The sequence below is a fragment of the Limanda limanda genome, chromosome 13, assembly GCF_963576545.1.
Source record: "Limanda limanda chromosome 13, fLimLim1.1, whole genome shotgun sequence".
NCBI lineage: Eukaryota > Metazoa > Chordata > Actinopteri > Pleuronectiformes > Pleuronectidae > Limanda > Limanda limanda.
In genome coordinates, this window is record NC_083648.1 from 18,612,450 (window position 1) to 18,633,938 (window position 21,489).

Consider the following 21,489-nt stretch of genomic DNA (forward strand, 5'->3'; position numbering starts at 1 on the left):
AAGTAAAGCGGGGTTAAATTCTGTGCTCTTCTGACACCGAGGGGAGGAGGGGGGGAGGGGAGGGTTGGGTAGCAGCCAAGTGACATGCCGTGACAGGCCTCAAGGCTTTCTCAAAGTAGGAGAGCATGGACAGCACACGAGCAAACGCTCATGCACTGCACCCACAAACGCACACAGACACACGTGAGAACACAACCGGCCATGTGTGCACACACCCATGCAATTACATACCTGTCCAATTGCCGATCTAGTGTCTATAAGAGACTTGCCAACGTTGATTCCCTTTTCTAAAAAAGGCTAATAAATGCATTCACTGTTGCCGTGAGTTACCAACGGTTGGCTGCCGTCTTGCCGTTTTATGCTTCATCATGGCAGTTAGTGTAAGGGCTTTTCATAGGCACAGACTGGACACAGGAAAGAATCATCTTACTGATGGGAAAAAGGAATGCTGGAGGCAATTACCTCCCCTGACTCCCTGTCCTTGGGTCAAAAGGGGACCGGCCATAAACGCCTGGACACCAACAGACACAGACCTCTGACCATGCAGGCCTTGTTTCACTCTCCCTGCAGCCGTGGATGTCAGCTGGTGGAAGCGCCTCTGGTTGTTTAAATTTACAGCACAATGTCATTCTATGTCATTAACGAGGAACACTGCACATATTCATCTAACGTAAGCACATAAGGTAATGGTGATGCTAAAACTCAGGTCACCTCCAGGGCAATGAGACTGAAACGGCAAATGATCTCATCATTCAATGATCATATCTATGTATGCGCTACATTCATTTGCAAGCCAGTGATGTGTGCAGGTGAACACACACCTGCTCTTACCTATTGTGTCTTCGGCAGAATGATCTCACAGCAGCAATAATTAGCGGTGACAGACAAGATGCCATTTTTGTTGCCGAACATGTTTGACAAGCTCGACGGGAATATAATGCACACTTGCCAACCCGGCAGGCTACTCTGTCGCCTCCTGCACAAAAGGGTCTGAGCCTGGTGCTGTCTGGGTGCCAGACACCTGAACACGGATTCATTATCATAAAACATGAAGCATGATGTCATCTATTCCAACCTGTTCTCTCACCAGTAAATTAGAGCACAGCTGGGGGGGTGGGGGGGAGAGCAGAAACATGTTGTGTTTTGCCCTTTTGTTTAAAATCTGAAAACACGTATAAAGGTATACAAGTTAGATCATATTTATTTTGTTATGATTCAAGTTAATAAAGTAGGTTTTTCCTTTCCATTCATGCCCTGCAAGGAATTTTTCAGCTGTTACAGTGCAGTCGGAGGAGAGCTGAATGAAACGGTCTGGGATGTACCATTCAAATCCAGGGGGTTGCTGCTGTGTGCTAAGCAACACATGTGCAAATGAAATTCCCCAAATAAACTAATCGTTGGAGAATAATACTCACTGGTGTCTTTCCTGTTGTTTAACCGTGTAACTGAAACGTGGCTGTGTTTTCTTAACGTGATACAGAATTCTACGACGAAAAGAACCCCCCTCCCGTGGCTGCAGAATGGACTGGTCCTAGATGATGTTACTTACAGCCCTTTAAAGTCGCACCATTTCCGAGATGAGGTAAAGTCGAGCTGCAGCGCACAGACACGGGAGAGGAAGACATGGACAATCTGCGCCTCCGAAGATTTAACAGAATCCCCTCTTAGACCGACTATGTTGAGGGACACACTTGGACGCCGGGATTTTTTAATGGACCTGCGATCGAAGGACTTCTCTCTCTGTCCACATCCATGTCGGACGCGGTGCCTGCGAATGCACTGAAGTAGCCCGAATCGGTCCCTGAACACAACGCGCATCGCTTGTTGCTGCTTGCGTCTCTCTCTCTCTGGGCTCCGAAGTCAACTGCAGCACCCTGGACTACCCGCGTGAAACAGGAATGGTTTATCCTCCCGAAGGTTTATTCTACATCGAAATGGATCAAGCGCCACCAGGTAAGTTGAGGGTTAAAACGCAGCCATTGTCTGAACCGCGGGGGGTCGGCAACCGTCTTATTCTCTTCTGTCTGGTGACGCTAAGTATTTGCTTTTTTTTTCTTTTTTTTTTGTCCCCGCGGTGTCCTGTGGCAAAGTGGACACCTGACAAATGTCGTGTGGGTGCCGGTGGAGCTGCTCTAATGGAGAGAGGCGCTGCTGCCCCCCCCCCCCCCGCTGGCATTGCCCAGGCATGCATAGCGCAATTCACTTTGCAATTACGTAATACCTTTTCTGTGGACCAGGCGCAGCGGCTCCCGTTTCTTTTGTCCCGGCGCTGGGGACAGACTTCCACAGGTGGGGACACCCCGGCGGCTCCTCCTCGGCTCCTCGGCCGGTCCACGGGAGGAGGACGGCGGCGTTTAGCAGCCGAGAGAGCCGGGGCTGCGTTAATGAGCGCCGCATGAAACGAGCGCTTTGTTCTCCTCTGCAGCCAGCCGTGCTTAATTCGTGCTGCTAGCTCAGAAAGTAGGCTAGAGGCGAGCGGACAGGACAGACACACACACACAGACAGACAGCTCGTCTCATGACTTCACTCACAGACGCTTTTTTAAAATATATATATATATGTCTTTTGACTTGGGCGTTATTACATTGTTATTATTGTCTATTACACTTTGTGAGACGGGCCTGTCATGTCTTGGTCCGAGCAAGTGTCTGGATACATTTATTTGACTGTGGCTATTTGCACCACAACTTTCACTCCTGTACATTCATTGTGTTATTAAAGATATTTGTTAAATACAACACAACGTGAACTTGAGTGACTACTACTGACCAATCATAACAATATTATGATATATGTGTAAATATATATATACACACAAACTACATTGTAACTGATTCCTTATGTAACCGATTGTATATATGTATTACGTAATGGGTTACAATGTAGTTTGAAATGTGCAAAAAATCAAGGTTACATTTTTACAACCAAATTCAAGAAACATCTCTAAACATTACTATACCATAAACCTTCACAGGTTCAGTCTCCATTTTAAGTTCATTTTATATCGTATTTGATCAACTGTAGTCATCTTGCACAATTAATATATGGGATCGGGGGAAAAAAATATAGCCTATAAATATAATTATTATGATTTCTCACTTTAATTACGTGGCTCTTGTCTATACTGGTGTGTGCATGTGGCTTTTGGAAGCCAGTGGAGTTTTCTTGGCAGCAGACAGAAAGGGGAAGGTGTGCAGATTTAATTTTGCTGAGCTCAGGAACCGCAGCTTTTCGTTTTTGTGCCTGCCACTGTGCTGCTGCACCTGCCTTTTGTTTATTTTAAGGTCAGAAAAAGGGGAGAGCGGATGGTGGGAGAAACCCACATTTTCTCCTCTCTGAGGGTGCTCTTGTATTTTCCCCAACTGCCTCATGAAAGGCACTTTTGTCCTGCAGTGAAATATATCGCCCTTCACCTCCTCTTGATGCGGTTTGCCCTCCTTTTTCATTTTTAGGGAAAACGCTTAGTAGTTGGGGCCAGACTTGAGATTATTATTTTTTCTCCATGGAGGCTGATGGAAAACTTATGAGGATCTGTAAGCGTGCGATGATCACAGGATGGGAGGGGTGGTCCACGAGGCTCAAAATACAGTTTATGGTCTATTTTATGCTTCACGTGCGATTCGGGACCGTGCCAAAGTTTAGGAACTGGACCTAAAACAACTTTGCCCCTGGCGATTGAATGCCTCATATGGAGGGTATTTGGAAAAATACAAGAAAACATGTTGCACAGTTGCTGACTGATTGTGCTCATTAATGAGGAGTAACATTTCCTTTTCCAGGGCTGACCACATTTAAGATCCTGGTAATGATATAGCATGTGACACCTCCTGGTAACATGTCTGGGCTTGTCCTCAGATCTTGACAGGCTCCTTACAGCCGAGGTGCGACAGAGAGAGTGTGTGCATCTGTTGTGGTGGGGGTGGGGGGGCAAACCCAGAACACTAGTTTTTAATCTCAGAGCAGTTATAAAACTGAATGAGTCATGTTTACAGCACTTAAACTTGATAAGAAGCTATCGTCCTGATCCTTTCTATTTCGTTCTTGCCTGCAGCTCTGCCTCCCAGGTCAACAAAGCCAGTGTCTTCCACCATGAACAACAACTGCCTTTCACCACCTGCGTATTTGCTACAGGACGCTGAATGGTACTGGGGAGACATAGCCAGGTAACCAACTGATGCACCTTATCAAATATCCTGTGGTTCTCACAAAGTCTAATAAGTACATGCTGTCTGGATGTTAAACATACTGGTATGTCAGATCCGTAAACTGTTAACTGATTCTCCCTCAGGGATGAGGTAAACGAGAAACTCCGAGACACGCCTGACGGCTCCTTTATGGTGCGTGACGCATCCACAAAGCTGCAGGGAGACTTTACGCTGACGTTACGGTGAGCAGAAGGAAAAGAGCTGTCGCAGATGTAATTGTCATTGAATATAAGCCAATGATCTAATTCTGGGATGCGCTGTTTCACAGGAAAGAAGGGCACAACAAGCTGATCAAAATTTACCACAATGATGGGAAATACGGCTTCTCGGACCCCCTCACGTTCACTTCCGTGGTGGAGCTCATCTGGCACTATCAGCACCATCCACTGGTGGAATACAACGCCACACTGGATCTGATGCTCACCCATCCTGTGTCCCGTTTCCAGCAGGTTAGTTCCTACCATTTTATTCATATTTTTTCAGTAATACCGTTGGTCAGTCTGAAAACTTGTTTGATATCTGAAGATGAGAGGTTTCTAATCCAGTAGATTGTGAGTTGTACTTGTTTAGTAAAGGGGATTCTTATCTTTTTTACACTAGGTGAAAGAAGACAATGTCGACGTTGCTGGGAGAAAGCTGAAGGAGGTTCACTGTCAGTATCAAGAGAAGACAAGGGAGTTTGATTGTCTTTACGAGTCCTTCACCAAGACCTCACAGGTAAAAACTCACTATCCAATTCACTTTGCTAATCTCACATTTGTATACAAAGTAGAATTGTTAGTCATCGTATTGTTAGTTATCAGTTTCCCTTGTTTTTTCTCAAAGGATGTATTTATTGTAATGCAGGAAATCCAGATGAAGCGCACCGCAATTGAGGCCTTTAACGAGACAATGCTGATCTTCGAGGAGCAGTGTCGTGAACAGGAGCGTTACGGAGAGGAGTTTGAAAGGAACAATCCGTCCGACGGAGCTGACACGGATCTGGAGAGGTACGTCACTGCGTCATGGTCCAACAAATATGTCTCCACATGCAGTTTAATGTACAATGTAATGTAAACCATGAGCTCTTCCCATCCTGACCTTCGCTTTCCCTCCTCTAGCTTTCTGATTAATTATGAGAAGCTCAAGTGTCGTCTCGGGGAGATCTACGACAGCAAAATCCACTTGGAGGATGACTTGAGAACGCAGGTGGAGGACTACAGAGAGACAGACAGGAAGATGAACAGCTTGCGACCCGACCTTATCCAGCTCCGCAACATCAGAGACCAGTACCTCAAGTAAGCATCGGCACTGTATTGTTTGTCGTCCTCTCGGTATATCACTTCAAGCAAATTAAGGGAAGAAATGTACGGTAGCTGAAATAATTTCAAGTTAGAATTAAGCATTCTTCTTCTTCTCTTTGCATTGCAGCTGGCTTAATCACAAAGGCGTACGGCAGAAACGCATAAACGACTGGCTGGGGATACAGAGCGACAGCCTGGATGAGTAAGTACCAAGCATTTTGAATCTAGAATCCACATTGAAGAATGAGATGAATAACCTCTACCTGAAATGCAGAAGTGTAGCAGGGGTGTTAACGTGTGATTGTTGTTGTTGTTGCAGCACCTACGTGTTGAAGGGAGACGAGAAGAACCTGCCACATCAGGAGGAGACAAGTTGGTTCGTTGGTGAGATGAGTCGGACACAGGCGGAGGAGATGCTCGAGGGCAAAGCTTGCGGAACGTTCCTGATCCGTGAGAGCAGCAAACAGGGATGCTACGCCTGCTCTGTTGTGTGAGTATCCTGATGGAATAAAGAATGGATGAAGATGAATATTAAAGGTGGTGTGACAGCTCATTGACAGGATTTTTCTTTTCTTTTTTTTTTTTCAGCGTGAATAAAGAAGTGAAGCATTGCATGATCTACAGCACAGAGCACGGATACGGCTTTGCTGAGCCCTACGACGTCCACTGCTCCCTGAAAGACCTTGTCCTGCACTATCGCCTGCACTCTTTAGCGCAACACAATGACGCCCTGGACGTTCGGCTGTCACATCCAGTGCACGCCAAAGCCGCAGCCACGCCTTCTCCACATATAGAGGAACGCAAACTCTTACAAACTCCAAAACACACATCGGGGCTCCCACCTGCCGCTCCAGAAATGTAATCCAACGGGAGGGAGAGACAAAAAAGGACATGTTTACTGTATCCTGCGAGAGAAACGACTGCATCGAGGTGCATTGTGTAAAAGTTTTGCACTACAGTGATTCCATCGGTTTTTTGTGAAAACGAGATTTCACAGATTGAAGTCGGACCGGAACTTGAATGTCAGCTTGAACTTTTCTTTCTCTTTGGTGTTCAAAGAGACTGTTTAAGCTTTCGAGAAATAAATGAATTTGTACTTCATTTAGTGCCGTTTGTTTAGTGGACACGTTTAGTGGGGGCTGTTTGACGACCAGAAAAATTGCTCACTAGCGTCAGGTGCTGCACCTTTGTTTGACTTCAACTTTTTACAGCTCCAGTTGATGTTGCAAGAGATGTACTTTTGCGTAGTTCAAATGAATCGAGTTGTGAAAATTCCGACCAGTCCGTTGGATATATATTAGGTTACGACTACTTTTTGTGAGAGGAGTAGATGGGGATGTAAACAGGCTGATTCCGTCATGGTGGACCGAAAATTCTTGGATAAATGCCAGATGTGAATATGTGAAACGTCATGGGACACCTTGACAATTGGCCCCTTTCTTAATAGACATTCATATACAGTGGATAATTATGTAGCATTAACATCCTGTAGAATACCATTGTAAGAGCATACTCAATGTTATATCCATTGACCAAAGCACTTAATAGTGAGCAAATCTACATCCCTGTTTTAGTCCGGTAAAATGCATTTGGGCGAGGGGAGGGCAATTTATGTACACCTGCTGATGTGCTGATCAAAACATAATCTGAAGTACTGTATGATATATTCTGTTACTCAAAGAAGTATAAGCTTTTTGTATTCTATATATATTTTTTCTATAAATATGCCACAAGATGAAAGCTTGAAGAAAGTGCAATCCAACAGTATTTCTATTGTTGCAATGTATGACGATGATGATGGTGGTGAAGGTAATGCTGTTATGAGAGGTTGACATTTGCCACACAAAAAAATGCACTCTCTTTGGTGGTGTCAGTGTGATGTGGCCTCCGATGTTTGTGTGAACTGCCAGAGGTCCGGACGTGTCCTGCCTCCATTACTTGAACTGTGGCATTGCTCAAGCTATGAATGTTTTTACATGACATGCAGCCTACATAGCTTAAGAGGAAAGGAATCCATGTTGAACTTGGCACATTTTTCAAGTTTGAGGACAATAGATACTCTGTACAGAGAAACTGTAAAATGTATTTCTGAGGCTGGTTTATGGAAGGAGGGTGATTAAGCCTCTTTATGAAAATATAACTCCACTGGGGGATTGAGGAAACTCCTCGGGTGAAGCTAAGCAATGTGAGATCCTGACCTTTTTTCTTGCTGAAAGACAATAAACTGATGAGGGTTTTGTCAACTTACATCATCTTTTGTTTTTTTCTTCACAGTCAAGTGCTTAAACCAAAGTGGCATTTTCGAATCATTAACGGTGGCCCTGTCAAGGATTTTAGAAGATCGTTTAGTTACACTTACCTCCAGGATGTTATGATTTCATCTGCGGTTGTTTGTAGTTGGTAGCAACACGCGAAAACTGCAGAAAAATAAAGTGCGAATCCAGGATTCTTTTTTACTATTATTCTTCAGATAGAGTTGTTTTCAGTATTGTCGTTGAGAATAATTTATGATTTAGCCAACTACAACTAAAGTTCACAGAATAAAGCTAATATGGTGCAAATCCAAATTAAAATCTAGACCTAGTGAATTCATATGTAGTTTTATTAGGGATAAACCTAATTTTTTAGTTCCAGGATTACGCTTAAACTACTGGGCCAATTTTCATGAATTTTTGAGAATTTGGAGCTGATCCAGGAATTTGTTTTCACTTTCTTCTACATTACAAGACATTTTTTGACATTTCCACAGTTTTCCTTGGGAATAACGCATGCATTTTGATGGGAAAAAAATCTGGCACATTTTGGGAACTGTTTTGTATGAGTGTGTTCAATCTGGTGCAGCTTGACTGAATTTAAGGAGACTGTTGGGCCTTGGCGAAGGTACGCTCTCTACTTAGTGCCATTCTGCTTTTTTTTTACAAGTAAGATCCCCATGTTTATTACATTCGTGGGGAAATTAACCAAATACAAGGCCCAGAAAGTCAAACTAGTTTCCCAAAAATGCATCATCTTTCCAAAAAACATTGTTCTCTGATGAGCTTATTCTCAGGGTAAGAGAGGAGGCAGCGAGGGTACTGGAGGACACAGCGAGGACAGATGGAAGAGAAAGGAAGCGATAAAGACAATAGCAGGATATGCGCAGGCCCTTTCCCCTGCTCGGCCTGGCACGCCGTTGGCAGTGTGAAACCTACTTCGCTGGGAACACGCAATATTTTTTTCACGCTCCTGTGAAAGGAATGCAGCCCAACTGTAAACATTTGATACCAGCCCGCTCCGGAGCAACTTGAGTTTTGCCTCCAGAACTTTTATTGCACATTCAACACGGCTATCGGTAATTGAATGAATGTGTTTCCAGCTCCATCGACAAACTTTGGCCCTCGGTGGGCACTGATTGTGATGATAATGAAGATGACCCAGGGTAACACCACCATCGGCCCATCCGTGACCACAGTAACAGGTGGCCTCTTCCAACCATCACATAACTGCTTTAGGTAGGGGATTAATGAGGTGCAGAGGGCAGGGATGTACTGGGGGAGAGTCTCAGTTCCAGGCCGAGGATTACTCCCTCTTACCTGTGTCAGCACAGGAAGCTGGTGGACAGGACAGGGCGACATGCGTGCGCTCCTGCTCAGGACAGACCAGATGCAGGAGAGGTATAGACACACAGGACAGGCTGTACCGGCCCTAAGAAAAAAAGGCAAGGAGAGAGTGGGTAGAGAAAGTGTGTGTATGGGGCAGACACATAGACAGGAAAAGAGGAGGGAGAGGAAAGAGAAGTGCATGTACGCCAACTCCTGCACAGGATATAAAAGAACACGAAGGCTGGAGAAGGTCAACCTGGGCTTTTCCGACATTTCCTCCACACTCCTCCACCTGGCCAAACCCCCACACAGCTATTTGCTAGTACAGCACTTTAGCCAACAATGCTAACTCTCTTATTTTCCCTCTAACTCCTCCAGTATTGACTTTTAATCTATGTAACCGCCCCAAGCCCCCCTCCTCACTCTCTCTCTCTCTCTTTTTCTTACTCTTTCTTTCCTCCCCTCCTTCTCTCTCCCTGCCAACAGGCCTCATTCGTGGAGCTCGCTCGTTTAAATTCATAGTAATTTAGCTTTATGGTTCTCCATTTAAATAAGTCCTGGCTGCTGCTGCTGGGAGGAGGAGGAGGAGGAGGAGGAGGAGGGGGAGGAAGGGGGAGGCAGGACGAATTACCTTTAGAGTCACGCCTAAAACACACACACACTCATTCCATGAATTGTCTCACACACACACACACACAGTCCATGAACTGTCCTGCACACACGCAGACAAACACACGCAAACACACACACACACACGTACTCCATGAATTGTCTCACACATACACGCGCGCACACACACTCACTCCACGAATTGTCTCACACACACGCACAGGTTTTCGCTTTCAGTTTCCGCCGCAGCCAATCACGTCTCTTCTTCCCCTCTGTCTCCGTCCGCCACCGCCGTCTCCACGCTACGCGCTCAGCCAATGGGCGCCCGGGAACGTGCCGCGCTCCAGCCAATCCGCGGCCAGTTGCTATGTCGGAGGCAGAATCGATAAGGGAGACATTTTTTCTCTCCCTGGCTCTTTTTACTGGTGGCTCACATTATAGCTGCTTTATAGGCTGAGGGCAAGACTGTGTTTCCTGCCAAGCAGCATCTCTCCTCCGGACTGGGCCATTAAACACGTCTCCCAGAGTTTTGCAGGAGAAAACCTCTCTCTCACATGGCCAGAAATTAAAAAACCAAACAAAGCACGTGTCTGTGTGTTCTGTGTGTTTTTCTTATAAATGCGTGAATTTATGTATTTATCTTACAGCGTATCCCTTGAAGGTATTTAAAAGCTACAAAAGTATCCGGCTTTTCCAAGCCTGGAGGGAAAGAGCAAATGTTAAACTCATCAAACAAGTTTCAGACAGAGAATGATGTTGACAAAGTTTCACATGATCCCCTTTATCTTTGCTATGTTGCTGCTATGAATATTGTACACCAAGACAAAATATTTAAGATAATAATTAGGTCCCTGGGGGATGTTAGGTCATATGTCCCTTGGTGGCCGAATTGATTCATGTCTGAGGATCCTCTCTTTTGTAAATTATTATAAGGTGCAGTCATTATTCGAATTGCATCTTGCAAGTTGTTTTTTAAAATCGACTTAAATCCATCCATCCATTATCTGTACGGTTTATCTCACCCTTGTGGGTTGCTGGTCACGGAGGAAGACAAAGTAAACAGAGAGAACATACAAACTCCACACAGAAACGGTCCTATAGCCAGGCTACGGCTGAGGTGACACTGAGCCAGCTCTTGTATAAGGGGATGACATACTGCTATTTGATGACAAACTATTCAGGAGACAATGCCAGGCCAGAGCCTCGACCAATCAGACTTGCAGACACCAGTTTATAGGCACGAATGGAAAATGATTCCAACAGGTAGAGCAGTAGGTCGGTGCCACCTTGGATAAACGCCCAACCGTGTGCATGATTTTTTCTCAAGAGAACCACCATAATAAGTTGTGCTTCTACTTCTACTTTAGCAAATGAAGGACCTCTGTGTCTCTTGGGCACTCTGTCTCGTTTCAGAAGTTCAACTCCCAAATAGATGGCATATGGCCAGGCAACCCAAGTGGCACAGGACTGACAGATACTGGCTGCAGGGCAGATGGCAAGGAAGCTTGAGAGTTCAAATCAGAAACCAGCTCAGTCTGAAAGCATTACACTGTATGTACACTGCAGGGGGGGGGCACTCAGCCAAGGTAAGCACAGGTTACAAGTCCTGTCAGGTGAGGACTAGGGCCTCCTCTGGTTATATCAGAAAAGACGTCAACAATTACACTACAATGTGCAAAAGTAAGGAAAATGTGTTATTAAGACAAAATAAAACACCCCTCAGAGTTCTACAGTGCAAAGCTATGGAAATTATGGTAAAATCTAGTCTCACAGAGTGTTTGAATTATTTGTTTTGCATTATTTTGTATGATTTAAAGCAAATTAAAGCGCCAGCAAACTCTGAACTCCACCAACTCCCACAGGAACCCTCAAGCTGTCAGTTCTGTCTCATGATGTTTTTCTTTCCTGGTGAAAGCGATGTCTGGCCAGAGGAAAGAGCCCCGATGAAAAAAAGTCTGACTCTACCCTGCACTTAAAACAGAACGGTAATTACGGCGGCGACCACTTTCCATAGGATGACCCTCGCACTATTTACTTTTTCTCCCACTACATGGAGGGAGTCTGCGAGCAAGGAAAACACCCTGCTTGCCATCACCGGAAAGGAGAGATTTGATGATCAGTGAAAAATAATTATCGTGCTCTTGACAAGCAAAAACATAGAGAGAGAAAAATGAGGGACCACAGATGTGCATGACAGCAACAAAAAAAGGCATAATCCCACTGCAACAGAACCATTTTCACCAAATGAACTCTGTGTCACTGCATTCAAGTTCATTTAGAAACCTCACCTACTTATTAAAACCTGTTTTACAAGTGGCACCTGTCCGGGCAGCAGCATTAGGAACAAAAGAAAAAGAAGAAGACACACTTTCATATTGCAAATCAAACATATTAAGATCTTACACTAGAAATTACACATGGTGAGCCGGTAACTAATGTTATGTATTTAGCAGAAGTTGCTAATAATTAAACATTGGATAAATTAAGACTTCTGATAAAAATGTGTTATCTGTTTTTTTTAACAACCGTCTGATGAACATATATGACCAAGCTGAAATCACAGAGAACATGTATGTTCCTCAGCAGCGTGTGTCATCCAGTCATTGAATAGAGGTTGTTGTCACACTTCAATGAAATGCCAATGATGCTCTTGAATTGCAAACGAGCCCTGAACAGCTCACGACTGCTAAAAATACACAATGTGACAAACACACATCTCAGCTTGCTGTGGAAAGTAATTGAGTGAGAAAAAGACATTTGAGGACGACAACCTTTTCTTATAAAAGTGTAGATATTTGATTCAAAAAGATATAATTATAAGTGGTAATAGCATACAGTATATGTTTAAGTATCGTAAGTTGGGTTCAAGACGATGTGAGCTGAAAATCAATCGTGAAATGCGAAACATGACACTGTTGTTGCACTAAATATATTTTCTTTTTTATATTTGATAGTTACAAATAAACAAGTAAAAACTCTTTCAATCTAGCTTCTTTCAAATCTCTTCTTAGAACCTTTTCTCTTTCTGAAAGCTTTGGGAATTATTTGATTTCTATTTATTCATACTGTTTTTATTTGTTTTATTTTTGTTGTATTCATTTGACTGCTTTATCTCTTGTGTGGCCGATGCTCTTTCAGTCAACTGCTTTCTCTGTTTTTTTTGTTTTGTTGTGTTTTCTTCTTCTTGTTAAGCACATTGTACCATTGTTAAGGAAAGTAATGACATTAAGTTTATCATTTTAAGTTAGTGTTTCATATTTGCTGCAAAGAGGGGAAACATGACTGTGATAAGGAGCATTTTTAAATCTGAGTCCAGAGGGTCAGCTCTGCCTTACATTGGCTTAATAAGAGGCCATTTAAGTTGTGTCCAATAAGCTAATTGTCCAGCTGAGATAATGGCCATGCTAGATGCCCTTTAGGGAAATAAGACACACTTAATAATACAGAACCAACGAGAGGGAGACCCAAGCAAATTGTATATCTCAGATGGTGGCCAGGTTAGCCCCAGGATCATCTCCAACATTAGCACAACCGCATGTTGTGTGACACATTGAAATGGCAGCAAATACAAGTCTTGTGACAGATGTTACCGGACTTGAATTTCAAGTGTGTGACAGTTGATCTTGGTGAACGTTACAGTTATTAACCCAGATATTTTAGAGTGCCGGTCAGAGGCCGGTCTCTTTTTACTTCACCTCGGTACAAGAGGAACAGACTGGTTTAATGAGCCCTGGTCTGTGCTTCAGCTCTGAAACATAATCACAGGCTTCCAACATAATATTTAAACTAATTTGATAGAAAGCTACTGATTAAACTGAACCTGGACAACCCACTGTCTAAGAGTATATTCTGGTCTGGTTGGCTCGGTCAAGGCCTCCGGTGGAAGTCTTTGCAGCCAACACGCTGGAGGATAGCTCCGTCTAAAATTACCTTTGTGCTGGGGGCTGACATGGTAAAAATACTATGATCATTCACATGGGAGCTTTCTGGGTTTTCTTGTCCTGGACTTACATATGTTTGGCTGCTCGTTCTGGCCAAGACTGCCACCTGGTGTCAAAGCTCAGCTTGTATTCCCACCAAAAAAGATTAGAATAACAAAAATAAAAGTCATCGAGTATGATTAAATAAAAACGTGTATCTCAAAAACAGAAAAACAGATATTTAATCATAGGAAATCACTGAATGTGTTATATTCACTGACATTGATTAGTTATGACTGGAGGTAAAAGCTGCCAGGCCTGAGTAGTCGAGTCAGAGAAGAGGATTGACACTCTGCAGGGCAGCGGAAGTTGCCTCCATCCTCATCGGCAAACTTATGGGTAAGTTTCAGCCAAAACAATGTAGAATTATGTGTTTCTGTGCACTTGTATTTGTGGTTATCAGTGAGGTGGGAGTGTGGGTCAGGGTCGACTGAGCTGTCGAGTTGTCTGTTATCGTTTTACCGTGTTTGTTGTTGAATATATAACCCCCTCTGTTTGCTAGCATGCCCGGCTAACGGCTACTGGGGGTGTGTGTTTTTACAGATAACACAGTAACAATATGAAGGACAGTAAGTTTGATTTAAATGCTCCGGTGTTTTTTAACATGAGTCAGTGGAGTCGAACACAGCGTGAAGCTGTATGGCTCACTGCTTTCAGAGATGTTTTGCTGTTACACAACAGTTGTTCTTGACTCTGTGTGTGTTGTTGTGTTTGTGCGGTCAGATCATGTGTCTTTCAGGGCTGCTGTGGCCTGAGGACCTCTAGAGAGGAGGGTTTTGGGATCCTGGTGTCCATGGTAACACAGTCCCGGCCCCAGCTGCTATGTCCTGCGTCGCTTTGTCAACATCCCCAGGTGGTGGTGTTGGTGGTATTGGGGATGCTGCAGCTACCATGGCAACCCAGGGATTGGAGCAGGCTCTGCTGGCCTCAAACCGCTACGCCAGACTCATCCTGGCCCAGATGAACAAAATGCGGCTCCGCACAGACTTCTGCGACGTGGGGCTGAAGGTCGGCGGCCGGGTCTTCAGGGTCCACCGGCTGGTGCTCGCCGCCAGCAGCCCATACTTCTCTGCCTTGTTCTCCGGGGGGATGAGAGAGGCGGATAAAGAGGAGGTGCAGATCCTCGGTGTGGAGACTGTAGTCTTTGAGGTTTTGCTGGACTTCATATACACAGGTCTGCATCGGTCCTGACATCTCACCACTGTCTTCACTGCAATCCGTATTATTTTTGTACTATTTTCTCAGTGGAAATGTTTACTCTTTTTTTTATTGTCAGGTGTGATCAGCGTGACTGTGGAGAACGTTCAGGAGCTCATGGTGGCAGCAGACATGTTGCAGCTGAATGAGGTGGTGTCTGTCTGTGGAGAGTTTCTCAAGGGCCACATGGACCCGTCCAACTGTGTGGGCATCTTCCAGTTCTTGGAGCAGATAGCCTGCATGGACATGCTGGAGTTTACTGAGAACTACATTCAAGTTCACTTCCTGGAGGTATGAATGCAGAAGAGGCACTGTATTTAACTTTCCAAGTGATTTACCATTAAATTATAGTTAGTTAGTTATTTTCTGGTCTTATTTCACTGTAAAACAACATCAGCATCGTATCAGAATTGTATACAATCATGTATGTTGGCAAAAGCACTTCAGCTCACAATGTAATTTTTTTGGTGTAATGCTTACAGACTGCTTTGTTCCCTGTAGGTCTGTGTTACTGAGGAGTTCAGGGGCCTGTCGAAGGATCAGTTGGTCAGGCTGCTGCGAAGTGAGGAGCTGAGGATTGAGGATGAGTACCAAGTATTCACCGCAGCCATGGACTGGGTTCTGCAAGACGTGGCAAAGAGGAAAAAACATGTAGTGGAGGTGCTGGAGCCAGTCCGCTTCCCTCTGCTCTCCCCACAGAGACTGTTCAAGTACATAGAGGGTAGGAAAATAGTGAAAATTGACATTCCTGTTTCCAAGTTCAATACAATTTGTTGAAATTGAAAACAACATAAAGAATATATTGAACCCCCACCCTCACAGTGAACCCTGTTTGCCCTTTTGTCTCTCCACACAGGTATTACTGACTTTAGCCTGAGGGTGGCACTGCAGACTCTGTTAAAGGAATACACTGAAGTCACAAAGTCTCCCAAAGAGAATAAGATGTACAGTCAGCTTCAACCAGCCAAGATGAGACCCAGAAGAAAAGCCAGGAAATACCTCTATGCCATAGGTTCCGTATTAAATCGTTTCAGCATCATAAACATGGACCTCAAGTTCCTTTGAGGTTTTACAAAAACAAATGTCAGAAATTTGATCTCTGACCTTGTTTTCTAGGAGGTTACACTCGGTTGCAAGGCGGCCGCTGGAGTGACAGCCGGGCGTTGAGCTGTGTGGAGCGCTTCGACACCTTCAACCAGTACTGGACCACTGTGTCCTCCCTGCATCAGGCCCGCAGTGGTCTCGGGGTCGCAGTCCTAGAGGGGATGATCTACGTGGTGGGAGGTGAGCGAGCTGAGACTGTGCATTGTTTTTGTAACAAAGAATTCAAACGTCCTGCATGATGATCAGTCTAATGCTGTTTCTTTTACCAGGGGAGAAAGATTCAATGATTTTCGACTGCACAGAGAGATATGACCCGGTGACCAAGCATTGGGCTGCTGTTGCGTCTCTCAACTTTCCTCGATGTGGAGTTGGTGTCTGCCCCTGTCACGGAGCTCTGTATGCACTTGGTAAATATCCCACTAATACGGCTGCCTTCTTCAACCACAACTCATACAGCAAATGATGGAAGTTTACAATTTTTTTGTGAAACTCCATCGATTTCACATATGAAGATCAGTTTAAACACCATTGTAAGAACTGCTTGGCCTCAGGTATTCTATGTTGCTCAGGAGGAGCGTTGTAAAGTCTGACTTGAGACTTGGAGACTGGAGACTAAGCCTTTATTGAAGAAACCTGTTTTATAAACTTGGGACATCAAATCTTAAATATATGGGCATATACCAGTCAGGGAAGATCTAATGAAAGATACTATTGAGTTTGGGAAATGTAGGATCTGATGTTTTTTGGAGTTTGACCCATACCAGAGAATAACTTTCAGGATGACTTAGTGTCTGTGGCTTTAATTTGGAACATTCTTTTTTTTAATCTGCTTCTCGTTAATCCCCCATTTTCTATGTCATTGCAGTATTAAATTGCTTGAGTGCAAGGAAATAACATTCAAGCAATTCTATTAAATATGTGATTTAAAAGTGATGATGTAAAACACTGACACATTTTTTTATTACTAACTTGAACACAGCAAGAATATTATAGGAATGTGTGTTAAGACACACAGTGATTATGCTAAATTAATCTGTCTACTCTACAAAAATTGTAAAAGATGCAGACAGGTAGTGCTTGTTGAAAAAATAAATCAAAAAGACAGTAACAAGTTAGATCAGATTATAACAAATGACGGGGCTAGAATGGTTGACAGACGTTAAATAATATAGCATCAAGCTGAAAATGGCAAGGTTAGAAAGTTCTACATAATCATTTTGCGAAGTTTGAACAAACAACTCATCATGTGAGATTAAAATGATTATTTGTAACCATCGTCCCGGGGGGGAAAACCACTGTTTACACTGTCCTGCCTGTGCTGTAGGTGGTTGGATCGGCTCTGAGATCGGTAAGACGATGGAACGATACGATCCGGAGGAGAACAAGTGGGAGGTCATCGGCAGCATGGCGGTTCCTCGGTACTACTTTGGATGCTGTGAGCTACAAGGTGTGTGTTTCACTTTTATTAATGTCATCAGGTTCAACTCGTAGGAAACGACCGATTCCTCCCGTGGCGGAGAGAACGTCCTGTAGCTATGGATACTGTTAGAAATATAATTGTAAATCCCTGTGTACCTTTATTTCTACTCTCCAGCTCTGAGCCAAATGCTGCTGTTTCTTTCCAGGGTTCATTTACGTGATCGGAGGGATAAGTGATGAAGGGATGGAGCTGCGATCCGCCGAGGTGTATGACCCCATCTCCCACCGGTGGAGTGCCCTGCCCGTCATGGTCACACGTCGAGCCTATGTGGGCGTCGCCTGCCTCAATAACTGCATCTACGCGGTGGGCGGCTGGAATGAGGCACTGGGCGCTCTGGAGACGGTGGAGAAGTACTGCCCTGAGGAGGTTAGGTGTCACTCCATATCTCAAGTGTGGGAGAAGATAGTAGTTCTTTGATTGTAACATCCTCCGCACCTCTTTGCTTGTCTTTCAGGAAAAATGGCTGGAGGTGGCCCCGATGTCTACGGCACGCGCCGGCGTTTCCGTGTCAGCGGTGAACGGGTTGCTGTACGCAGTCGGGGGCCGGGCGGCCAGCGGAGACTTTTCTGCCCCAGTGACTGTGGACTCTGTGGAAATCTACGACCCTCACCTGGACACCTGGACTGAAGTCGGCAACATGATCACGAGCCGCTGTGACGGAGGGCTGGCTGTGCTCTGATATACAGGAATGTATGAGACTATGAAAAATTCATGTCCGCCCCTGGATCCTCCCGAAACTGCATAAACTGAAGAGAAGCTGCACCTTGAGAATACAAGAGTGTGTTTGTTGTCTTACGTTGGATTTCATTTCATCATTTCATCTTTAATGACATGTTATTTATAAATGGATCGTGTGGTTCCTTTTTTATTAAAATATTATAGCAGATCTTCAACTGGAAAACAAATGAATCTGCTTCTACTAACACTGGCACATGGCTCATCTGTTTCTGGATTTAAATGAATTTTAAAGTAGGAACACATTTTCTTCTATTGTGCGTTGGAATACAAAGCTTTTCTGGTTATTATAAGGATACTATTCCTTAAATAGAGAGTATTTCTTCATAGTTGTCAGCGTCTTTTGGGGACTGAGAACACTGTTGTAGACCAAGGTGTGAGAGCACTGCTCTTTAGTTGGTTTTATTGTTATCTTGCCTCAAAGGAAAGTTTGAGGTGTTTGTGCATTGCTACTTTGAAAATGTATGAAACCACTACAAGCCTGTTTGATAATGGAACCAAATGAATCTTAGGGATGTTTTAAGTTTTACAGTCAGTGATTTCTTAAACTTGAATGACACACCACTGTTGTCACACCAGTGCAGTGCTCACACATTTTTCACTGAATTATTTTTGTACATATGACTCTTTAAGCACTATTTCCTCCCTCACATGAAGAGAAACATGACAAGAGGTGTGTTTACCTTGTGTCCTCATTGAATTTTGTCTCATCAGCTCATATCACATGGAGTGTTGCACAAAGAAAGTATTGCCTATCGTGTTCCGTTATCCCTTTGCAAGAAACAACATAATGTTACAGAATAGAAATAAAACTATTGTTTGCGTTTCCTATTTAATGTCATAGGAACTGTGTTTTTGATAGGATTAAAATGAACCTGCATCACAATTTTTTATTCAAGATTATTGAAGTTTTAGAGCTTGTTGAAGACAGTTCACACAACAATGCATGGGATCACCTGGAGTGATGTATGGAGGTATTTTAGATCTGATATGATAAATCAAGACTTTGATTTTGTACATTAAGAGCAAACAAGTTCTGAGTTCACTGTTCTGATTTGCTGGGGTGATTTTCTGCACTGTGCAAACAGACTTATTGCACAGCAGCAAGACTTGTGTGGGAGGATTCAAATTGACATCTGGCTGCACATGGAAAAGTAAAACCCCTCAGCACAGTCAGCCTGTTGTCATCGTCACTGTAGTGCCCTTGTTATTAGGATCTGCATGCATCTGTTTGGCTGAGGTTTGCTACTGTGAAGCATCATGGTTTAGTAATGATGTGGAGAACTTCCAAGACAATGGAGAATGTATGATCAATTTCCTCCAGCTCTGCCCCTAAAACTCTGCATTCCTTTGTTTAAATTGAATATTTACATTGTACAATGTCATTCTCCAGTAAAACCATGTTGATCCGACTGTTTGATATTTGTGAATATTTAAATTTAGAAGATTCCAAATCCTTCTGTCTGATTTTGGCATCTTGATCCCCTCTCATAAATATGTAAAGACTAATTGATTAACTCATTTATTGATCCTCACTGCTGTCTCAGACTGGAGAGAAAGATTGGTTGGAATGTATGTATTAGCATTAATAACAAAAGACAACATTATCAATATCTTTTACAAACTTGAGACAAGATCTCATTAATTCAATGCACTTCTACGGCTGAGGTTTAACTTCTGTCTGTCTGGCGTCGGACAACAATAGAGAAGTATGCAAATAGTCCAAAATGCTGACTCAACGTCTCAGATTTGCATATATTTGAATAGTCTGGAGTATTTAGTTTGTACTTTTTCCAAAGAAAAGAATATGTTTCTGCATGTTTTCTGATAAATGGTAAATCTTGCCTTTACCTCAAAGTCTACCCTTTAGTCTGAAAGGTCTCTCCCCATTTTGCAACTTAGGAAACATGACTCTCAAGATAATTGCTGTTGTAGAGCAAGACCAAACCAGATTTGCTCCATTTCATTTGACATTTTTATTCAGTGAATACTGCTTAAAGTACAAAATTGTCTCTTAAATCAGTCCTTAATATCTTTCAACTTCTTCTCCGTAAAGAATTTTTTAATTGTCAGTGTAGCCACCAGCGAGAATGTGGCGACCAGAGTAAGGACGGTTCGCATGGCTTTGAACCAGGCGGGGTACCCCGGAAGCAGGGTCAGGTCGTAATGCAGTGACAGACCCAGTCCCATGATGACGACCAGGGCTCCCTCTGTAATATTGTCCCTGCAGAGTAGCGCCAGCCAGGCCAGGAGTGAAGGCACCACGCTGTTACCCAAGTTCATCCAGTCTGGCTGAGCAGGACTACCGGCAGGGATGGCAAACCCCCAGCGGGCGCCTCCGAGGAAAGAAACAATACAGGCTCCGTAGACGACTTGAGCGTATGCCACCTCAGGGTAGAAGCACTGAGAGGCAGCCATCACGAGAGGGGCAGACAGGAAGGGGATGAGCCCGGAGATACCGAGGTACAGGGCTGGTTTGGGAGCCTGAACAAGGGCCCCTAAGCTTTGGCCCTCCTTGGTGCTCCCTCCCTCTGAGGAGCCCCTTCGTGAATCCCCTTGGCAGAGACGGGAGGACATCCAGCTCACAGGCCTGATGCTCAGCAGCCTGGTGGTGGAAGCTGGTGATGGGACAAACCCTGAGGAGGTCCGGCAGGGAAACAGCCGCTGAGCTCTGGTTGAGTAGTTTGCCAGAGTGTTTATCTGCTGGACACATCTCCACACTGAAACCTGAGAAAACAATAAACACAGGAGGTGCAACACACATCTTGTTATTGTTTAACACTGCTTGCACATTGGCTATAGTGCCTCTATATTGACTAATAAAGAAGGTGTTCACATTTTAGGTCTTACCTCATAAAATATGCGTCTTCCAGATGCTAACCTCAACATCTTTAATCTAAAAGAGACAAGTAATCACTTATTAATAACCTTCTCCCTATAGCACATGTCGTTTAGGATGTTTGGCTAATGATATCAACAGCTAGCACACAGGCACTTGCTAAACCTGATGCAACACGAAGCTAAATACTGTAACAACATGCAAACACAAACAGATGTTGCATTTACCTAAACGTTATGTTTGTTCTGTCATCCAGCAGCTCACCAATGCCACCGCAGTGTAATGAGAGTGAGCTAATAGTCGCTAAGTTAATGTTAAGTCGCTAAACTAGAGGTCGTTTGCTGGCTGCCATTCTATCGGGGCTCGATTAACTGCCTGTCTCCAACTACTCTGAAAGCCCATGAGACGCGATCTGACATCGATTGGTTTGGCTGACGGTGGCGGGGGAGACGTAAAGTTACATTCAAGACGTCAA

At 44.0% G+C, this 21,489-nt stretch overlaps 3 protein-coding genes across 4 annotated transcripts; 2 read left to right on the forward strand and 1 right to left on the reverse strand.

Annotated features, from left to right (window-relative positions):
- Positions 1 to 1,587: 1,587 nt before the first annotated feature.
- Positions 1,588 to 7,736, forward strand: LOC133017768 (phosphatidylinositol 3-kinase regulatory subunit gamma-like). 2 transcript variants are annotated; one of them, XM_061083949.1, is made up of 10 exons: positions 1,588 to 1,953; positions 4,053 to 4,164; positions 4,290 to 4,388; positions 4,475 to 4,655; positions 4,807 to 4,923; positions 5,053 to 5,195; positions 5,307 to 5,483; positions 5,617 to 5,691; positions 5,809 to 5,979; positions 6,078 to 7,736. In XM_061083949.1, exons 1-10 carry the CDS (start codon positions 1,899 to 1,901, stop codon positions 6,349 to 6,351), a joined length of 1,404 nt encoding a protein of 467 aa, XP_060939932.1. In that variant the 5' UTR covers positions 1,588 to 1,898; the 3' UTR covers positions 6,352 to 7,736. The 2 variants fall into 2 exon arrangements, with proteins under 2 accessions (XP_060939932.1, XP_060939933.1); XM_061083950.1 differs by lacking the exon at positions 1,588 to 1,953 and adding an exon at positions 2,243 to 2,289.
- A 6,220-nt stretch (positions 7,737 to 13,956) lies between these two features.
- Positions 13,957 to 19,587, forward strand: ipp (intracisternal A particle-promoted polypeptide). Its single transcript, XM_061084329.1, has 10 exons — positions 13,957 to 13,998; positions 14,383 to 14,833; positions 14,936 to 15,147; positions 15,358 to 15,577; positions 15,713 to 15,868; positions 15,973 to 16,140; positions 16,230 to 16,367; positions 17,285 to 17,407; positions 17,586 to 17,806; positions 17,895 to 19,587. Exons 2-10 carry the CDS (start codon positions 14,482 to 14,484, stop codon positions 18,117 to 18,119), a joined length of 1,815 nt encoding a protein of 604 aa, XP_060940312.1. The 5' UTR covers positions 13,957 to 13,998; positions 14,383 to 14,481; the 3' UTR covers positions 18,120 to 19,587.
- Positions 19,588 to 20,141: 554 nt separating this feature from the next.
- On the reverse strand, positions 20,142 to 21,368 carry LOC133018407 (transmembrane protein 69-like). The gene is made up of 3 exons (XM_061084768.1): positions 21,242 to 21,368; positions 21,026 to 21,071; positions 20,142 to 20,902 (listed from the first exon to the last, which is right to left on the reverse strand). The coding sequence occupies exons 2-3, from the start codon at positions 21,062 to 21,064 to the stop codon at positions 20,195 to 20,197; spliced, it is 747 nt and encodes a 248-aa protein (XP_060940751.1). The 5' UTR covers positions 21,065 to 21,071; positions 21,242 to 21,368; the 3' UTR covers positions 20,142 to 20,194.
- Positions 21,369 to 21,489: the final 121 nt, after the last annotated feature.